The sequence below is a fragment of the Elephas maximus genome, chromosome 1 (genome assembly GCF_024166365.1).
Source record: "Elephas maximus indicus isolate mEleMax1 chromosome 1, mEleMax1 primary haplotype, whole genome shotgun sequence".
In the NCBI taxonomy this organism is placed as follows: domain Eukaryota; kingdom Metazoa; phylum Chordata; class Mammalia; order Proboscidea; family Elephantidae; genus Elephas; species Elephas maximus.
Window position 1 is genome coordinate 147263150 of NC_064819.1, and position 18772 is coordinate 147281921.

At 37.3% G+C, this 18772-nt stretch overlaps 1 protein-coding gene across 8 annotated transcripts in view; it reads right to left on the bottom strand.

Annotated features, from left to right (window-relative positions):
• The window catches only part of SNAP91 (synaptosome associated protein 91), a 170038-nt gene that overhangs the window by 6793 nt on the left and 144473 nt on the right, over positions 1 to 18772 (bottom strand). For all 8 annotated transcript variants that reach the window (XM_049896484.1, XM_049896534.1, XM_049896526.1 and 5 more), the window contains 5 exons: positions 18532 to 18681; positions 10143 to 10173; positions 9226 to 9337; positions 1717 to 1800; positions 749 to 853 (listed from right to left, as the gene is read on the bottom strand). In XM_049896484.1, coding sequence (XP_049752441.1) covers positions 749 to 853; positions 1717 to 1800; positions 9226 to 9337; positions 10143 to 10173; positions 18532 to 18681 — 482 coding nt within the window. The remainder of the gene's footprint in view (positions 1 to 748; positions 854 to 1716; positions 1801 to 9225; positions 9338 to 10142; positions 10174 to 18531; positions 18682 to 18772) is intronic.

Consider the following 18772-nt stretch of genomic DNA (forward strand, 5'->3'; position numbering starts at 1 on the left):
GACTAAAAGTGAAGAAGATGAAAGCAAATTTAGGGGACAGGTAAAGGACAGATTTAGAGATGTACCAAGGAAGCAGAAGGGATTAAAGTATGCTCAGGAAATTCATAGTAGGTATCCTACATATAAGACAATATAAATACCCATTTGGTAAGTAGTATAGGAATGAAGCCATTTACAGATATCATTAAAATATATTTGAGCTCTTTGGTCTGGTTTACTCATTATGATGTTAATAAATTTGTAACATGATGTTCCGACTCATCCAAGTCAATGTTCCATGGTAAAAAACCCTTATGTTCCATATACACTTCCACCTTGGCCAGGCAATTTAGAGATGTTAAGAAAGGGTGACTGATTAGTATAACTATCATTATTAGCAGAAAAAAGTTCAATAAAATACACGTATTTTGACATCTTTGTTAATGAATGTAGTACATAATAAACTACAGATCAGAAGTACTCATTTCTCTGGGACAAATGCCCTAGATGTTTTAAATGTCTGGTTGTTCTTGGGTACCACTCTGAATTAAACAGAAGAAAGGAAGGGCCCAAGGATACTGAATTATTTTTACAATTTTTCTCCGCACCTTACACTATTGCTAATCTTGCTTCCACGTCCCCTTTACTTCTGAACCAACGGATATGAATATTACATGAGGTAAAAGCACTTATAAAACAGTTTGCCACATGACAGTGTTTCACTTATAAATTAGTGTCACTGTTTTGTGGACAACACTGAAAAACTGACCTGTGTGCCAGGTACAGCTGCAGCCCCAAAGGGTGGCCTCATCATGGGCTGTGCAAACATGACTGGCTGCTGAGGCATCATGGGCATGCCCGTCCCAGCAGGAGGCTGAAAAGGAAGAGTAGTTCAGGGCATGAGTGGAATTCACTGGGTTTAATATGTTTCTGACAATTTTTACAGTATAATTTGTAACTCTGAATTATGTGCTGGGAGGCTAGCAGCTGGGAAAGAAGTCACTGATGTGGGGTTTTTGCCTGGCTGGCCACACGCATGCTCATCCCAAATAGACTTTGTTGTTGTTTGCCTTATGTAAGCACTGACTCTTGAAAGAGTTTTAAAAAACTACTTTCTTTATGGAAAATAGCCCTAAAATTTGCTGGTGATAGAAGTGATAATTGAGAGGCCTTAATATAGTGATTAAGGGTTGATTTTGACGATTCAGTAAGATTATACTTAATAAATCTTATTCCAATAATGATATAACAGGGTACTGTACTGTAGAACTTAGTTTGATGACAGAACTTACTTTAAGTATTTTATAACTGACTTTATCACTTCATGTATAGTTTCCTTAAGGTCTAAAGCAGATGATGCAACTTTTAAAGTATTACTTTATTGCATTTTGGAAAGGGTAATATGCTACTTTTTTTTTTTTAATATGCTACAGCTGTTGTTGTATGCCCTGGAGTCGATTTTGACTCATAATGACCTTATATGACAAAGTAGAACTGCCCCATAGGATTTCCTAGGCTATAATCTTTGCAGGAGCAGATTGCCAGGTCTTTTCTCCCATGGAGCAGCTGGTGGGTTTGATCTGCCAACCTTTCAGTTAGCAGTCAAGCACTTAACCATTGTGTCACCAGGGCTCCTTTATACTACAGCAGTACTTGTTAATTAGGAATTTGGCAAATGCTTGAGAAATGTCAAGATATTTTTGTACATTAAAATTTTTAATACAGGCTGCCCCTCACCATTCCAAATCCTGTTCCAGGTTGTCCAACAGATGAGGCTCCGGCCACAGGAGGAACTGAACTGGTTGGAGGTACAGCTCCTTGCTACCAAAAGAACACATACAAAGCACGTGCACACACAAAACAAGTGAAACCAACATAACTGCTTTTAAATGTCAAAATGTTGTTTTAAAATGCATGTACTTCAAGTATGTCAAGTTGTAAAGAAGTCTCAAATTTCAGTTCTAAATTAAAAAAAATGGCTTTAGCACCATGCCACTGATATAAACAAGGTTACTAAATTGATGGTTGCTGTTGTGGTAATATTTGGGCTCACAGGCTTGCAGCTCACTGACAGCACTGGGCTTCCTCTCTACCTCCTTATACTCACCCCACCGATAATGATTCAAACTTCTCTAAGCTTATGTCTTCCTACCATCATATCCAGGTACTGGGTTAGACATTTGGGGATGATGTTTTCACAAATTTTTTCAAAGCTTGGTTCCCTTTTTTATATTATTCTTTTCCTTGCTTCATGGTGAAGTATTACTATTATACATTTGCATAAGGACCAAAATTAATTCCCAGTGTTAAAAAGTATTTAGAAGGGTGAATGTAATACAGCACGTGCATCACAGCTAAGGTACAGGGCCAAAGGTTTCAGTTATACATCAAAATCCCCTAATATTGCCCTTATATTTAAAATTAACCCATCTGCAATCCTTTAATTTAAATTAACCATTAGAACAAAATCCTAATTAAAAAAGAAAATACAGGAGTAATATCACCTAAAATAGTGGAGTAAGAAATTTCAAAAGTGCACCCATCCATAATAGCAACAGAAAATACTGGTCAAAAATATCAGAATCAACTTTTTTGGGACTATGGAAAACTAACCAAGCGCTCTTAGAACTTGAAGAGTGCTTTTTTGAAAACAAACAAAAACAAAAAAGAACAACTGAATATAGGTAAGAAACAATACAGGCACCAAAAAGCTTAGGGGGAAAAGCTGGGGAATGAGATGCTTTGGGGAACAAGAGCTTTGCAATGCTTGGACATATTCTTGGATCTCTGTAAGGCCACGCACATGTCCAGGGCTGTGTGCATGCTAAGGAAAGATTTGAGAAGAGACCAAGCTATCACCTCTGTGTGATCTCGAGGATGTGTGCAACGGTAAAGATAACTATATAAATGAATGTAAAAGACAGTATTAATGTATTTTTTGCTTGTAACTATTCTTTTTTACTATCTTATTTAAAAGAAAACTGCATAAAGCAGTAATTCTATACACATGTTGATGGGTACACAACGTATAAAGGTGTAATATGTGACAATAAGAGTACGAAGGGAAAGGGGACATAGATGTATAGTAGCAAATTTAAACCAGTATTAAGTCAAACTATATTGTTTGTTAAGATGTTAACTGTAACCCCTAGGGCAACCACTAAGAAAATAACTCAAATATTTATAGTAAAAGAAATAATAAGGTAATTAAAATGATACATTAGGAAATATTTAACACAAAGGAGGCAGTAATTTAAGAACTGAGTGAGGAAAGATATAGGGCGTGCAGAAAACATAGAAAAGATTCCTTATGAGTAAGTACATTAAATATAACTGGACTAAACTCTCAAATTAAAAGGTAGACATTGGCAGAATGGGTACAAAAGAATCACTTTAGACTCAAAGAGAGGCTGAAAGTAAAAGGGTGGAAAAATATATTTCACGCAAACAGTAACCAAAAAGAGAATGGAGTGGCTATACTAATATTAGACCAAATAGACTTTAACATAAAAATTTTATGAGAGAAAAAGGACATTATATAATGACGAAAAGGTCAATCCATTAAGAAGCTGTTTACAACTATAAACATATGCACCTAAGAACAGAGCCCCAAAATACATGATATAAAAACTGACAGAACTGAAAGGAGAAACAGACATTTCAACAACAGTTGGTGACTTAAATCCCCACTTTCAATATGAATAGAGTATAACTAGGCTAAAGATTGACAAGGAAATATAAAACTTGAGCAACATCTAGGATATTATACATGCAAAATGTTAAATGTAATATTCACAGTAACCACTAAAGATTTATCTAAAAAATACAGACAAAAGGAAAGGAGAAGGGACTCAAAATGGCTCACTACAAAAAACCAACATAACACAGAATGTACTATATCCATACAATGCAATATTACTCAGCCATAAAAGAATGAAGTACTGATTCATGCGACATAGATATATATTGAAAACATTATGCTAAATAAAAGACACCAGGCCAAAAGGTCACATATTGTATGACAGATTTATAGTAAATGTCCAGAATAATCAAATCCATGGAGACAGAGAGCAGACTAGTGGTTGCCTAATCTACAGGGGAAGGAGGGAATTAGGACACACCAGATTTGGAAATGTTCTGGGATTAGATACTCAGGATGGTTACACAACATCACAAATATGCTAAAAAAAAAAAAAAACAACACTGAATTGTACACATTAAAATGGGGAATTTACTCTCAACAAATTGTGTATTTTATTTCAATAAAAAAACTAAAAAAAGACTAAGAAAGATTACATTTCAGATTCAGTCTTTACCTACTATTTCAAGCAGTTAGTGGGTAAGCTATTTACCAGAACATGAATTATATCATTAGGATTTAAGGTTATGAGAATAAAAAACTTTCTATTAGTTATTAAGACAAAATAAACTTGCTGAAACTCCTGATCAAATAAATAAGTCAAATAATTTAAAGAGCACCCAGTGTGTTTCATATTTGCTATTCTGCTCAAATGGTAGACTAACTGTAATAACTAACCTCTTGAATATTATTTGGATTCCTGGTGGTGCAGTGGTTAAGAGCTTGGCTGCTAACCAAAAGGTCTGCGGTTTGAATCCACCAGCTGCTCCTTGGAAAGCCTATTATTTATGTTAAAGTTTTTGACATTTTCTTTCTCAATACTCAACTTCATGTTTTATGTATAGGTATATAAAGATAAGCTGTATCTAGGGAGAGAACTGTGGATTCTGTGTGCTTTCCTGGGAAATGTGCCCATTTCTGAATTGTGAGTAACTTCCCAGTTTGTATGAAAGAAACTTAACAGATCTGCTAGGCCTTGGAGACTAGGATTAACTGACCCTGGAAACACAGGGCTCCTGATGGCCATGATGATAGAGCCCTGCCAGCAGACATATTTTGAATGTTTTAGTCCTGTTAACGTTTTTGAGATTTAAATTAGATTCTGTGATCTGAAAAGTTTTATAGCTGTACCTCCAAACAGCAATTAAGGGAAATTTGAAACAGGATGGGAAAAAGTAACCTTAGCTCTCATCTATCAAATAAAAACTTAAAAAGGCAGCAAAAGGATCCCCCTACCCCATCCCATCCTCTTCACCTCCATTCAAGAGTTAAAGACCTATAGATTACCAGGAAAATATAGAAACACTACTTTGCTGTTTCTGAAGCACAAGTTTCTGGGGCTCACTTCTTTTTCCTGAATTTTCCTAGGAAAAGGAAGGTGAATATGTTTTAAGAAACAGGGAGATGGAAGAGACATTTTATGAGATAACTGGGTGTGTGTGTAGGGGGAAGGTCTGAGACAGGCAGAGTGCATCAGCATGATTTTTTAAGTAAAAGCAAACCCTTCCACCCTAACAAATTATTTCTGTTGTTATGATTTTTCTTTTACAGCTGCTGCCTGTCAGTTTGTCCTACTGTGGGGGCTTGCGTGCTGCTGTGATGCTGGAAGCCATGCCACCGGTATTCAAATACCAGCAGGGTCACCCATGGTGGACAGGTTTCAGCAGAGCTTCCAGATTAAGACAGTCTAGAAAGAAAGCCCTGGCAGTCTACTTCTGAAAAGAATTAGCCAGTGAAAACCTTACAAATAGCAGAGGAAACCTGTCTGATATCATGCCAGAAGATGAGCCCCTCAGGTTGGAAGGCACTCAAAAGACGACTGGGGAAGAGCTGCCTTCTCAAAGTAGAGTGGATGTATTCAAGCTTTTGGGACCTTCATTTGCTCATGTGGCACAACTCAAAATGAGGAGAAACAGCTGCAAGCATCCATTAATAATTGAAATGTGGAATGTATGAAGCATGAATATAGAAAAATTGGAAATCATCAAAAATGAATCAGAACACAAAAACACCAATATCCTAGGCATTAGTAAGCTGAAAGGGACTGGTATGAGCCATTCTGAATCAGAAAATCACATGGTCTACTATGCCGAGAATGACAGCTTGCAGAGGAATGGCGTTGCGCTCATCATCAAAAAAAAAAAAAAAAATTTTCAAGATCTACCCTGAAGTACAATGCTCTCAGTGATAGGATAATATTCATATGCCTACAAGGTAAGACCAGTTAATACAGCTATTACTCAAATTTATGCACCAACCACCAAGGCGAGAGATGAAGTTGAGGATTTTTACCAACTTCTACATTCTAAAATTGATCAAACATGTAGTCAGGATGTATTGATAATTACCAGTGATTGGAATGCAAAAGTTGGAAATGAAGAAGGATCAGCAGTTGGAAAATATGGCATTGATGATAGAAATGATGCTGGAGATCACATGATAGAATTTTGCAAGACCAATGACTTCATTGCAAATACCTCTTTTCAACAACATAAACGGCAACTATACATGTGGACCTCCCCAGATGGAATACACAGAAATCAAATTGACCATATCTGTGGAAAGAAATGAGGGAAAACCTCAATATCATCAGTCAGAACAAGGCCCAGGGGCTGACTACAGAACAGACCATCAACTGCTTTTATGCAAGTTCAAGCTGAAGTTGAAGAAAATTAGAACAAGTCCACGATCGCCAAAGTATGAACTTGAGTATATCCCACCTGAATGTAGACACTATCTCAAGAGTAGATTCGATGCATTGAACGCTAATGACTGAAGACCAGATGAGTTGTGGAATAACATCAAGGACATCATACATGAAGAAAGCAAGAGGTCAGTGAAAACACAGGAAAGAAAGAAAAGACCAAAATGGATGTCAGAAGAGACTCTGAAAGTTGCTCTTGAACATTAAGTAGCTACAACAAAAGGAAGAAATGATGAAGTAAAAGAGCTGAACAGAAGAATTCAAAGGTAGCCCTAGAAGACAAAGTAAAGTATTATAATGACATGTGGAAAGACCTGGAGTTAGAAAACTAAAAGGGAAGAACATGCTCGGCATGGCTCAAGCTGAAAGAATGGAAGAAAAAAAATCAGGCCTTGAGTTGCAATACTGAAGATTCTATGGAAGGAAGTATCAAACGGCACAGGAAGCATCAAAAGAAGATGGAAGGAATACACAGTCACTATATCAAAAAGGGTGGAAACCCTGGTGGCTTAGTGGTTAAGCACTATGGTTGCTAACCAAAGGGTCGGCAGTTTGAATCCGCCAGGTGCTCCTTGGAAACTCTACCGGATAGTTCTACTCGGTCCTATAGGGTCGCTATGAGTCGGAATTGACTTCACTGCACTGGGTTTGGTTTTTTTGGTTATATCAAAAACAACTGGTTGATATTCAACCATTTCAGGAGGTAGCATATGATCAGGAACCGACAACACTGAAAGAAGAGGTCCAAGCTGCACTGAAGGCACTGGCGAAAAACAAGGCTCCAGATATTGACAAAATACCAATTGAGATGTTTCAACAAACAGAAGCAGTGATGGAAGTGCTCACTGGTTTACGCCAAGAAATTTGGAACACAGCTACCTGGCCAACCAACTGGAAGAGATCCATATTTATGCCTATTCCCAAGAAAGGTGATCCAACTGAACTCGGAAAATTATTAACCAATATCATGAATATCACATGCAAGTAAAATTTTGCTGAAGATCGTTCAAAAAAGGCTGCAGCAGTACATCGACAGGAAGTCGCCAGAAATTCAAGCCAGATTGAGAAGAGGACGTGGAATTGGGGATATCATTGCTGATGTCAGGTGGATCCTGGCTGAAAGCAGAGAATACCAGAAAGATGTTTACCTGTGTTTTATTGGCTATGCAAATGCATTTGAGTCTAACTCAAAGTGACCCCATGTGTTATGGAGTAGAACTGAGATCCATAGGGTTTTCTTGGCTGTCATCTTTATGAATCCTCAGGCCTGTCTTCCGTGGTACAGTTGGGTGGGTTCAAACTGCCAACCTTACAGTTAGTACCTGTGAGCAAATTGTTTGCACCACCCAGGGACCTTTCCTAAGCACAGTTCAGTTTAAAAGAGATTTGTGGTCTTCTAAGTATCCTTTGTAAAAATTAAACAGATGTCTTTATCTTATAGCTAAATACAAAAACTATTCTCTTAAGCACTGTTTTTATGTAATGCAAAGAAAGATTTAAAGGGATAAAGGCCTTGGCATTAACAGGTAACTTTCTCATTGTTATCTGTTAGAAATCACTTAAAATTAAGTTCTCTCCTCAGATGATGAACTCACCCATAACAGAGAATCTTAGTGCGTGGTTTTCCTGTTCTCTCTCTAATACCATGGGGTGAATGGGGAGGGGGACAGAGGAAATGGGTTTCAGGAATTTTTTCCTGTAGAAACTATGGCACAAAGTCTAATTTAATTAATTCTATTAGCACTGTTTAGTAGTAAATTCTGGATTCAAAAGACCCTTTTCAAACTGGTTCAAATGTATTATTTATAAAGCTGTTTAAAAGGAAATACTCTAAATTTCAAAACTCAGATGTCTAAATTAATTGCTGGAACACAATATATTTTAATGGAGTCTTTCTAAAACCTTTATATTCCAATTTATATTAATTTACTTCCATGCATGTTTGTTAGGCTGGGGGTGGTGGGTTATGGCTAGGAGTTAATTCAAGGAAAAGGAAAGGATGGTACTGGGAGAGCTTTCTGGGTGGATAAGATTTAGATAGCTGGAGGTGATGAGCAAAGGGGCATACACACACACACAAAAATGTAAATCCTGCTCCCCTAAAACGTGTGCTTCTTATGCTGGCAGATACCATGGAACAAGAATTAGTCTTTATTTCCAGTGATATATTCTTTCAAAGAGTGGAATGGTGGTATTAGTGTATTAACAGAAATTTAATAAATAGAAATAAAACTATTTAAACCTTATAGAAAAGATGGTGCTAGTAGTTTCAGTTAAAAAAAATGGTGAGCAAAATTAATAGGGTTTTAAAATGAAAGTTCACTTACACAATAGAATATTGCCTAATCTTTCTGGTAAGATAAAAGTTCTTTTTTTTTTACTATTAATATAAACCAGGAAATTCTGGGGAGAAATATGATAAAGTACAGGTAATAATCGATGACATTAAATGCTTTTGAAAAAAATCACTTTAATTAAAAATAAAACATAGGCCATAACCTTTTATTAAGCGTAAAGTGAAAGGAATTTAGATTTTGGTAAGCACTGCATCTTGGTTATATTTCTTCAGTAGGGATGAAAAAGGTTCAACGTCAGCAGCAGTGTTAAGCAAAATGCACCCTGCCCTATATATTTGGAAATCAGCAAAGTGCCCTCACCACACTGGCCTCTGGGGGTTACATACCAATGGAGCACTTGGTGGAACACCTGCTGACCATGTTGCAGGAGCTACTTTCGGCTGCCAGTTGGCTCCGCCAGTCAGTTTTTTCTCTCCGGCATTCCATTGAAGATCTCCCCTAAAATTAGGCATGTAAACAAAGCAAAAGCAAAACAAAAACCACACAAATTAGAAAAGAATGGTGTGTGGCTCCTTAGATTCTTTTACTTTGGAAGAGTTTGTTTGAGTCAAGTGGTAATCAAGAGAACACGTTCAAACTTATAGAGGAATCTTACCATATTGTGCCCGAGAGTTTAAAAGTCTGAAAAAATCATTTAGGGTTTGGACCTCAATGATAACAGGAAGTTTCTATAATCTCTAATAGAAAAATGTGCCAGAAAAGTCAGTGGAATGATCCTATTTCTCACTGGTTATAAAATATTCTAAATAAGTATATCATAAATACTGTACACCTATATTTTATTGAATTTAAGATGCATTGGTAACGGCCCTTTCTTGATCTTAGACAGTTCAACAGAAGATTTTCCACATAAAAGCCATGACTACAACCTGGCTTACAGTGATTATAAGACACCATATATGGTAAAACACATCTCATTTTCAAAGATGTTAAAATATGCATCTAAAAAAGGGTACGCTATGTATCGTTATTAACACCCTTCCTTGAAATTGATACTCCGTGAAAGACTTTTAACCAATGTTACCTAGGAATATTGTAATGGCTTTAGAATTTAAAGCTATAAAAATATTTAAAGGTATAAAAATATTTAAACCATAATTCTCAAAGAGCAAGAGTTTGAGGACTCTAGAAGAATAAATGAACAATGTAAAACAAAACAAAAATCACTTCTGCAATTGCCTAACTTGAGAATGAGTAATTACTCCACTGGGTAATGTTTGACATATAATTTTAAAACACTTACTTTTTCGATGTGGTACCAGAAATTCCAAGATCTGCAAATGGATAAAGGAAAAAATAATTTAAACCTTTATATTCAGCATATCATACAATTTGACATGTAAAAGATCAAAGAATCACAGATCTAGAACAAGCCCTTTTTTTTTTGCCTAGAAATGACTGCATTCAGGTATACAAAAAAGAAACAGTATTAGAAAACATACACACAAACGTAAACCTTCACTTCACTTCAGAGTTTAGGATCACATTTTAATGTCAACAGTGTGAAGGAAAGAGTTAACAGAGCAGGCTTGGGGCTGGTATCTTAGAAAAGCAAGGCTGGCCCTTGACTAGTATCTAAGAACTTGGCTGGTAAACAAACAGTTCTCTATACTGATATAAAACTTTCCTTAGTGTTAAGAGTAGCTCACACTATACCGGAAAAAGTACAACCAGAATGTTCCTTAGAGGCAAGGATGGCGAGGCTACATCTCACATGCTTTGGACAGGTTGTCAGGAGGGATCAGTCCCTGGAGAAGGATATCATGCTTGGCAAAGTAGAGGGTCAGAGGAAAAGAGGAAGACCCTCAACGAGATGGACGACACTGTGGCTGCAACAATGGGTTTAAGCATACCAATGATTGTGAGGATGGCACAGGAGAGGGCAATGATTTGTTCCGTCGTAGTTCTGTTGTACATACAGTCGCTATGAGTCAGAACTGACTCGACGCCACCCAACAACAGCAATACTGCTAATCTATTTTTGTTTGGTTGCTTATGTTTTAAGTTTTATACCTAAAAAACTATTGCCTAATCCAAAGACTTACATGTAGGTCTTCTTTTATGAGTTGTATAGATATATTTCTAACATCTAGGTCTTTGGTACATTTTTAGTTTAATTTTTGTATATGGTGTGAAGTACGGATTCAACTTCATTCTTTTGCATGTGGCTATCCAATTGTCCCAGCACCATTTGTTGAAAAGACTATTCTTTCCCCACTGAACTGTTTTGGCATCCCTGTCAAAAATACTTTGACCATAGACGTATAGGTTTATTTATGGACTCTCAACTCTGTTCCATTTATCTATAGATTAAACTCTCATATATCTATATGAGAGTTTAATCTGTAAAAAGAGGTCGTTTTACTTTTTCTTTTCTAATCTAGATGCCATTTAGTTCGATTCCTTGCGTAATTGTCCCGGCTAGAACCTCCGATACAATGTTCATTAGAAGCAGTAAGAGAGGACATCCTTGTCTTGTACCTTATCTTAGGGAAAAGATTTCAGTCTTTGACCATTAAGTATGATGTTTGCTGTAGGTTCTTTGTAGATGCCTTTCATATGTTGATGAAGTTCCCTTCTATTCATAGTTTGCTGACTGCTTATATGATTAAAGGGTGTTGGATTTTGTCAAATACTTTTCTCTATTGCAACGATCATGTAGTTTTTTTTGTGCTTAAAAATATATATAACAAAACATTTGCCAATTCAACGACAATGTTTACATGTACACAGTTATGTAGTTTTGTTCTTTACTCTATTAATATGGGTATTTCTTTGATTTATTTTTGTATGTTGGACGTTGCATCCTTTGGATAAATACATTTGGTCATGGTGTGTCCCCCATGAGTCTGTCAGTTTGTCGTGCCATGGGGGCTTGTGTGTTGCTGTGATGGTCGAAGCTATACCACTGGTATTCAAACACTGGGAGGGTCACCCACGGTGGACAGGTTTCAGCTGAGCTTCCAGACCTGGCAGTCTACTTCTGAAAAGAATTAGCCAGTGAAAAATCTTATGAAAAGCAGCGGAACATTTTCTGATATAGTGCCTGAAGGTGAGCCCTTCAGATTGGAAGGCACTCAAAATGCGACTGGGGAAGAGCTGCCTCCTCCAACTAAAGTCAACCTTAATGATGTGAACAGAGTCAAGCTTTTGGCACCTTCATCTGATCATGTGGCATGACTCAAAATGAGATGAAACAGTTTCAAACATCCATTAATTATCGGAACCTGGAATGTACAAAGTATGAATCTAGGAAAATTGGAAATTGTCAAAAATGAAATGGAATGCATAAACATCAATATCCTAGGCATTAGTGAGCTGAAATGGACGGGTATTGGTCATTTTGAATTGGAAAATCGTATGGTCTACTAGGAAACCCTGCTGGTGTAGTGGTTAAGTGCTACAGCTGCTAATCAAGAGGTCGGTAGTTCGAATCTGCCAGGCGCTCCTTGGAAACTCTATGGTGCAGTTCTACTCTGTCCTGTAGGGTTGCCATGAGTCAGAATTGACTCAACGGCAGTGGGTTTGGTTTCTTGGTTTATGGTCTACTATGCCAGCAATGACAACTTGAAGAGGAATGGCATTGTAGTCATCATCAAAAAGAACATTTCAAGATTTATCCTGAAGTACGATGCTCTCAGTGATAGGATAATATTCATATGCCTACAAGGAAGACCAGTTAATATGACTATTATTCAAATTTATTTATCAACCACTAAGGCCAAAGATGAAGAAACTGAAGATTTTTACCAACTTCTCCAGTCTGAAATTGGCTGAACATGCAGTCAGGATGTGCTGATAATTACTGGTGATCGGAATGCGAAAGTTGAAACAAGAAGGATTGGAAGTTGGAAAATATAGCCTTGGTGATAGAAATGATACCGGAGATTGCATGACTGAATTTTGCAAGACCAACGACTTCTTCATCACAAAAACCTTTTTTCACCAACATAAACAGTGACTACACACGTTTAAAAAAAAAAAAAAAAAGTTTTTTTTTTTTTATACACGTGGACCTCACCAGATGGAATACATAGGAATCAAACTGACCATATCTGTGGAAAGAGATGATGGAAAAGCTCAATATCATCAGTCAGAACAAGGCCCAGGGCCAACTGCAGATGTGACCATCAATTACTCATATGCAAGTTCAAGCTGAAACTGAAGAAAATTAGAACAAGTCTACGAGAGCCAAAGTATGATCTTGAGTATATCCCACCTGAATTTAGAAACCGTCTCAGGAATAGATTTGATGCGTTGACTAATGACCAAAAACTAGATGAGTTGTGGAATTGACCTCAAGGACGTTATACAAGAAGAGAGCAAGAGGTCATTAAAAAGACAAGAGAAAAAGAAAAGACCTAAATGGATGTCAGAAGATACTCTAAAACTTGCTCCTGAATGTTGAGTAACTAAAGCAATAGGTAAAAATGATGAAGTAAAAGAACTGAACAGAAGATTTCAAAAGGTGGCTTGAGAAGACAAAGTGAAGTATTATGATGACATGTGCAAAGACCTGGAGTTAGAAAACCAAAAGGGAAGAACACACTCAGCATTTCTCAAGCTGAAAGACTTGAAGAAAAAATTCAAGACTCGAGTTGCAATACTGAAGGATTCTATGCGGAAAATATTAAACAACTCAGGAAGCATAAAAAGAAGATGGAAAGGATACACAGAGTCACTATACCAAAAAGAATTGGTTGATGTTCAACCATTTCAGGAGGTGACATGTGATTAGGAACTGATGGTCCTGAAGGAAAAAAGTCCAAGCTGCACTGAAAATACTGGTGAAAAACAAGGCTCCAGGAATTGACAGAATACCAACAGAGATGTTTCCACTAATGGATGCAGCACTGGAAGTGCTCACGTAACTATGCCAAGAAATTTGGAAGACAGCTACCTGGCCAACTGACTGGAAGAGATCCATATTTATGCCTGTTCCCAAGAAAGGTGATCCAAACGAATATGGAAATTATAGAACAATATCACTAATATTACATACAAGCAAAATTTTGCTGAAGATCATTCAAAAGTGGCTGCAGCAGTATATAGACAGGGAACTGCCAGATATTCAAGCTGGATTTAGAAGAGGATGTGTAACCAGGGATATCATTGCTGATATCAGACGGAACCTGGATAAAAGCAGAGAATACCGGAAAGATGTTTACTTGTGTTTTATTGACTACGCTAAGGCATCTGACTGTGTGGATCATAACAAATTATGGACAACATTGCAAAGAATGGGAATTCCAGAACACTTAATTGTGCTCATGAGAAATTTGTACAAGGATCAGGAGACAGTCGTTCCAACAGAACAAGGGGCTGGTTTAAACTCAGGAAAGGTGTGCATCAGGGTTGTATTCTTCCACCATACCTATACTGAGCAAATAATCTGAGAAGCTGGACTATATGAAGAAGAATGGGGCAACAGAATTGGAGGAAGACTCATTAGCAACCTGCATTATGCAGATAACACAACCTTGCTTGCTGAAAGTGAAGAGGAATTGAAGCACTTACTGATTCCCCCCAACATAAAGAAAACAAAAATCCTCACAACTGGACCAATAAGCAATATCATTATAAAGGGAGAGGAGGCTGAGACTGTCAAGGATTTCATTTTACTTGGATCCACAATCAACACCCATGGAAGCAGCAGTCAAGAAATCAAAAGGCGCACTGCATTGAGCAAATCAGCTGCAAACGATCTCTTCAAAGTGTTGAAAAGCAAGGATGTCACCTTGAGGACTAAGGTGCACCTGACCCAAGCCATGGTGTTTTCAATTGCCTCATATTCATGCAAAAGCTGGACGATGAACAAGGAAGACTGAAGAATCGAGGCTTTTGAATTGTGGTGAAGAATACTGAATACACCATGGACTGCAAAAAGAATGAACAAATCTGTCTTGGAGGAAGTACAACCAGAATTCTCCTTAGAAGCAAGGATGGCAAGACTACGTCTCACATACTTTGGACATGTTATCAGGAGGGGGCAGTCCCTGGAGAAGGACATCATGCTTGGTAAAGTAGAGGGTCAGCAAAAAAGAGGAAGACCCTCAACGAGATGGATTGACGCAGTGGCTGCAACAATGGGTTTGAGCATAGCAACAATTGTGAAGATGGTGCAGGACCGGGCAGTGTTTCATTCTGTTGTGCATAAGGTCACTATGAGTGGAAACTGACTTCACAGCACCTATCAACAACATTTCTTCTTGAGTTAGTTTTGACAATTTCGTCTTTCTAAATGGGAATTTGTCCATTTCAGCTAGGTTATCTAATTTTTTGGCAGATAATTTATTCATGGTATTTCCTTATAATCTTTTTTCTTTCTTTAAAGTTGGTCGTAATATCCCTGCTTTCGTTCCTGATTTTAGTAATTCACATTTTCTTTCATTTCTTTCTTGGTCAGCCTAGCTAAAGGTTTGTCAGTTTTTCAAAGAACTAACTTATAATTTCATTGATCTCCTCTATTTTTTTCTATTCTCTCTTTTATTTATTTCCACTCTAATCTTTATCATTTCCTTCATTCTGCTTACTTTTGGCTTAGTTTGGTCTATATTTTCTAGTTTCTTAGGGTGCAAGATTAGGTTACTCATTTGATATTTGTCTTCTTTTTAAATATAGGTTATAGATTTCCCTCTAAGTACTACTCTAGATGCATTCCATAAATTTTGTACATAGTATTTTTTATTTCAGCCCTGTTAGTTTTAGCTTCATGAATTTTTGGGATCTGTTGTTAGATACATGAATGTCTTCCTGATGGGTTGACCATCTTACCATTATAAAATGTCCTTCATCTCTAGTATTTTTTTTCTTAAAGTATATTCTTTCTGATTTTAGTATAGCCACTCCAGCTCTCTTATACTCACTGTTTGCATGGTATACCTTTTTCTGTCTTTTTGCTTTCAGTCTGTTTCAATCTTTGAATCTAAAGTTTGTCTCAGTAGACAGCATGCAGTTGGATCTTGTTTTTTTTAATCCAACCTGAAAATTTCTGTTTTTTGTTGGGATTGTTTAATCCACACACATTTCATGTTGTTATTGATATTGCTGCATTTACATTTGCCATTTTTGTTTTTTATATATCATATCCCTTTTGTTCCTCTATTCCTCCTTTTATTGCCTCTTGCTATTATTATTTCCTTTTTAAAAATATTTTTGTCAATTTCATAATTATATCTAACAGCTCATTGATAAATACTGTATTTTTAATGCAAATAACACACTTTTCTTTTTTTTGCCAACTGCACCCTCTCCCTGTGAGGTATTTTTGTGTGTTATGCTCATGTTTTTTACATGCTGCTATGTGCTTATGAAAATGCCTCAAGGGGGAGGACACAGTTGGCAAAAAAAAACGTATAACATGCACATTATTTGAGTAAAAATGCGGTATGCATTTATAATCTTCTTTTCTTGAATAAATATTTTTCCATTTTCTATACACCCTTAGGACACAATTTCTAGGAACTGTAAATGATTAAAAAATTATTTTTCATCAGTTAAATGGTTGTTCATTGGCAAGAGAGCGTGCCACACTCCTCCATTCCTGAATGTGAGCTTTCCTCTGAAGAGATTTGAAGATCAGTTCATTTGTTAGAGCCGTCCTGAGTCACTGATCTGGGAAGGTGGTATGTACTCCAGTGAGGCAGTTTTCTTTAGCTGGGACAATTCTCAGGCGGTGCTGACAGCTGAGGGCTATCTGTTGGTGGCACTCTCAGCATCTGGGGGTATAAATCCTGTACTTCTGAAGGGGGATCTAGGTAGTACATCATAAAGTCCACTATAGCCAGTCATCACTGCAGACTATCCATCAGTGAGACGAAATTTCACAGTGGGCAGAAACATTCAAAGAAACTCTCCACAGGTTTCATGAAAGTACTTTCACGGATGTCAGACCCAGTACAATGAATAGGAAAGAAAAAGTTTCTCTATAGGAAAATGAGTAGAAAAAGAAGTCTGTGTCAGTAATTTGCTAAAAGTTTAGATATAGCTGTCATGGATTGAATTGTGTCCCCCCAAAATATGTGTCAACTTGGTTAGGCCATGATTCCCAGTATCGCGTGGTTGTCCTTCATTTTGTGATTGTCATTTTCCTATGTGTTGTAAATCCTAATCTCTGCCTGTCATTAATGAGGCAAGATTAGGTTATGTTAAAGAGGATTAGGGTGGAATTGTAACACCCTTACTAAGGTCACATCCCTCATTCAACGTAAAGGGAGTTTCCCTGGGGTGTGGCCTGCACTGCCTTTTATCTTAAAAGAGATGAAAGGAAAGGGAAGTAAGCAGATGGGGGTACCTCATACCACCAAGAAAGCAGTGCATCCTTTGGACCCAAGTTTCCTGTGCTGAGAAGCTCCTAGTCCAGAGGAAGACTGACAAGTACCTTCTTCCAGAGCTGACAGGAAGCTTTACCCTGGAGCTGATGCCCTGAATTTGGACTTCTAGCCTACTAGAATGTGAGAGAATAAAGTTCTCTTTGTTAAAGCCTCCACTTGTGGCATTTCTGTTATAGCAGCAATAGATAACTAAAACAATAGTCTTGAATAAAAAGAAAGGTGTCTGAATGCTAAACTCATTCTCTGTAATACCCATTGAGTTGATTCCAACTCATAGCGACCCTATAGGACAGGGTAGAACTGCACCATAGGGTCTCCAAGGAGTGACTGGTGGATTCGAACTGCTGACCTTTGGTTAGCAGCCAATCTCTTAACCATTGTGCCCTTCTCTATAATAGGGCTCCATTCTCTATAATAGAAAATCAAGTTCAGAGTTAAAAGCAAAGGCCAATCTTTAAAAAAGGCCACAAGGTCCTACATTTCTGTTGCACCCCCTAACTCCTTCTTATCTCCTAGGACTCTGCTACTTGCTTATTCAGCTCCAACCGCTAGATTCCTTTATATTTCTTGAACATGCTGGGCAAGCTTCTGCTCCAGTGCCTTTTCAACGGCAAAGGTTTTCCTTCTGATTATCCACATGGTTCATTCATTTATCTTCAAGTCTTTACTCAAATTTTTCCTTTTCAGTGATGCTTACTCTGATTACTGCTCTTCAGCACTCCTAATCGCCTTTGCCCTGTTCTATTTTTTCCTCAGAGCACTAGCACTTATGACCTAATATATTATAGAATTTACTTATTTTATTGAGTTTTATGTTTGTGCCCTTCCCTAGCTTTATAAGGACAGGGATTTTTATCTGTTTTGTCCACTGACTTATCTCTAGAGCCGAGAAGTGTGTGTGGTACTTGATAAATATTTGTTGAATAAATAACTAAAACCCACCTGAATGCTCAACTGGATGCTAATTGGTAAAATTAACCAATGTAAATTACTCTATGTTCTTATTTCCAAATGAAATAAAAAATTAGGTACTTATTACACACAATGCTCATGAGTCTTATATGCTCCCCTAATTATACCTTTGGCCATTTAGACTAAAAATGGCATTAATACTATTTGTGAGACAATGGCATAGGGATTGTTAATTTTCCAAGAATTGCTCTGGGTAAGTACTAAGAATCTCTATCCACTTCTTGATACACTTACTCCTAAGACTTGTTTCCAAATCCAGGAACAAAACTTAAGAAAAGATAGAGAAACAATTCAAATATTTAAGTTAATGAAAACTCTATTACTCACTGCCTACTAAGCTGGCAAGAGATGAATCAAGATCACTTCCAAGGGCTTTGCTCGCTGCCATCGCAGGACTGGGTGGTACCACTGATACAGGTGTAGGCTGCCCGGTTGGTGCCACAGTTGGCATCAGAAGGTCACCTAGGCCGTCAAACACTGGAAAGCAAATAGACCATGTTCAGAACAAGTGAAAAACAAAAGGCTGCAGGCAAAATTAAAGTGAAGTTGTCTTTTGGAAAATCATGGA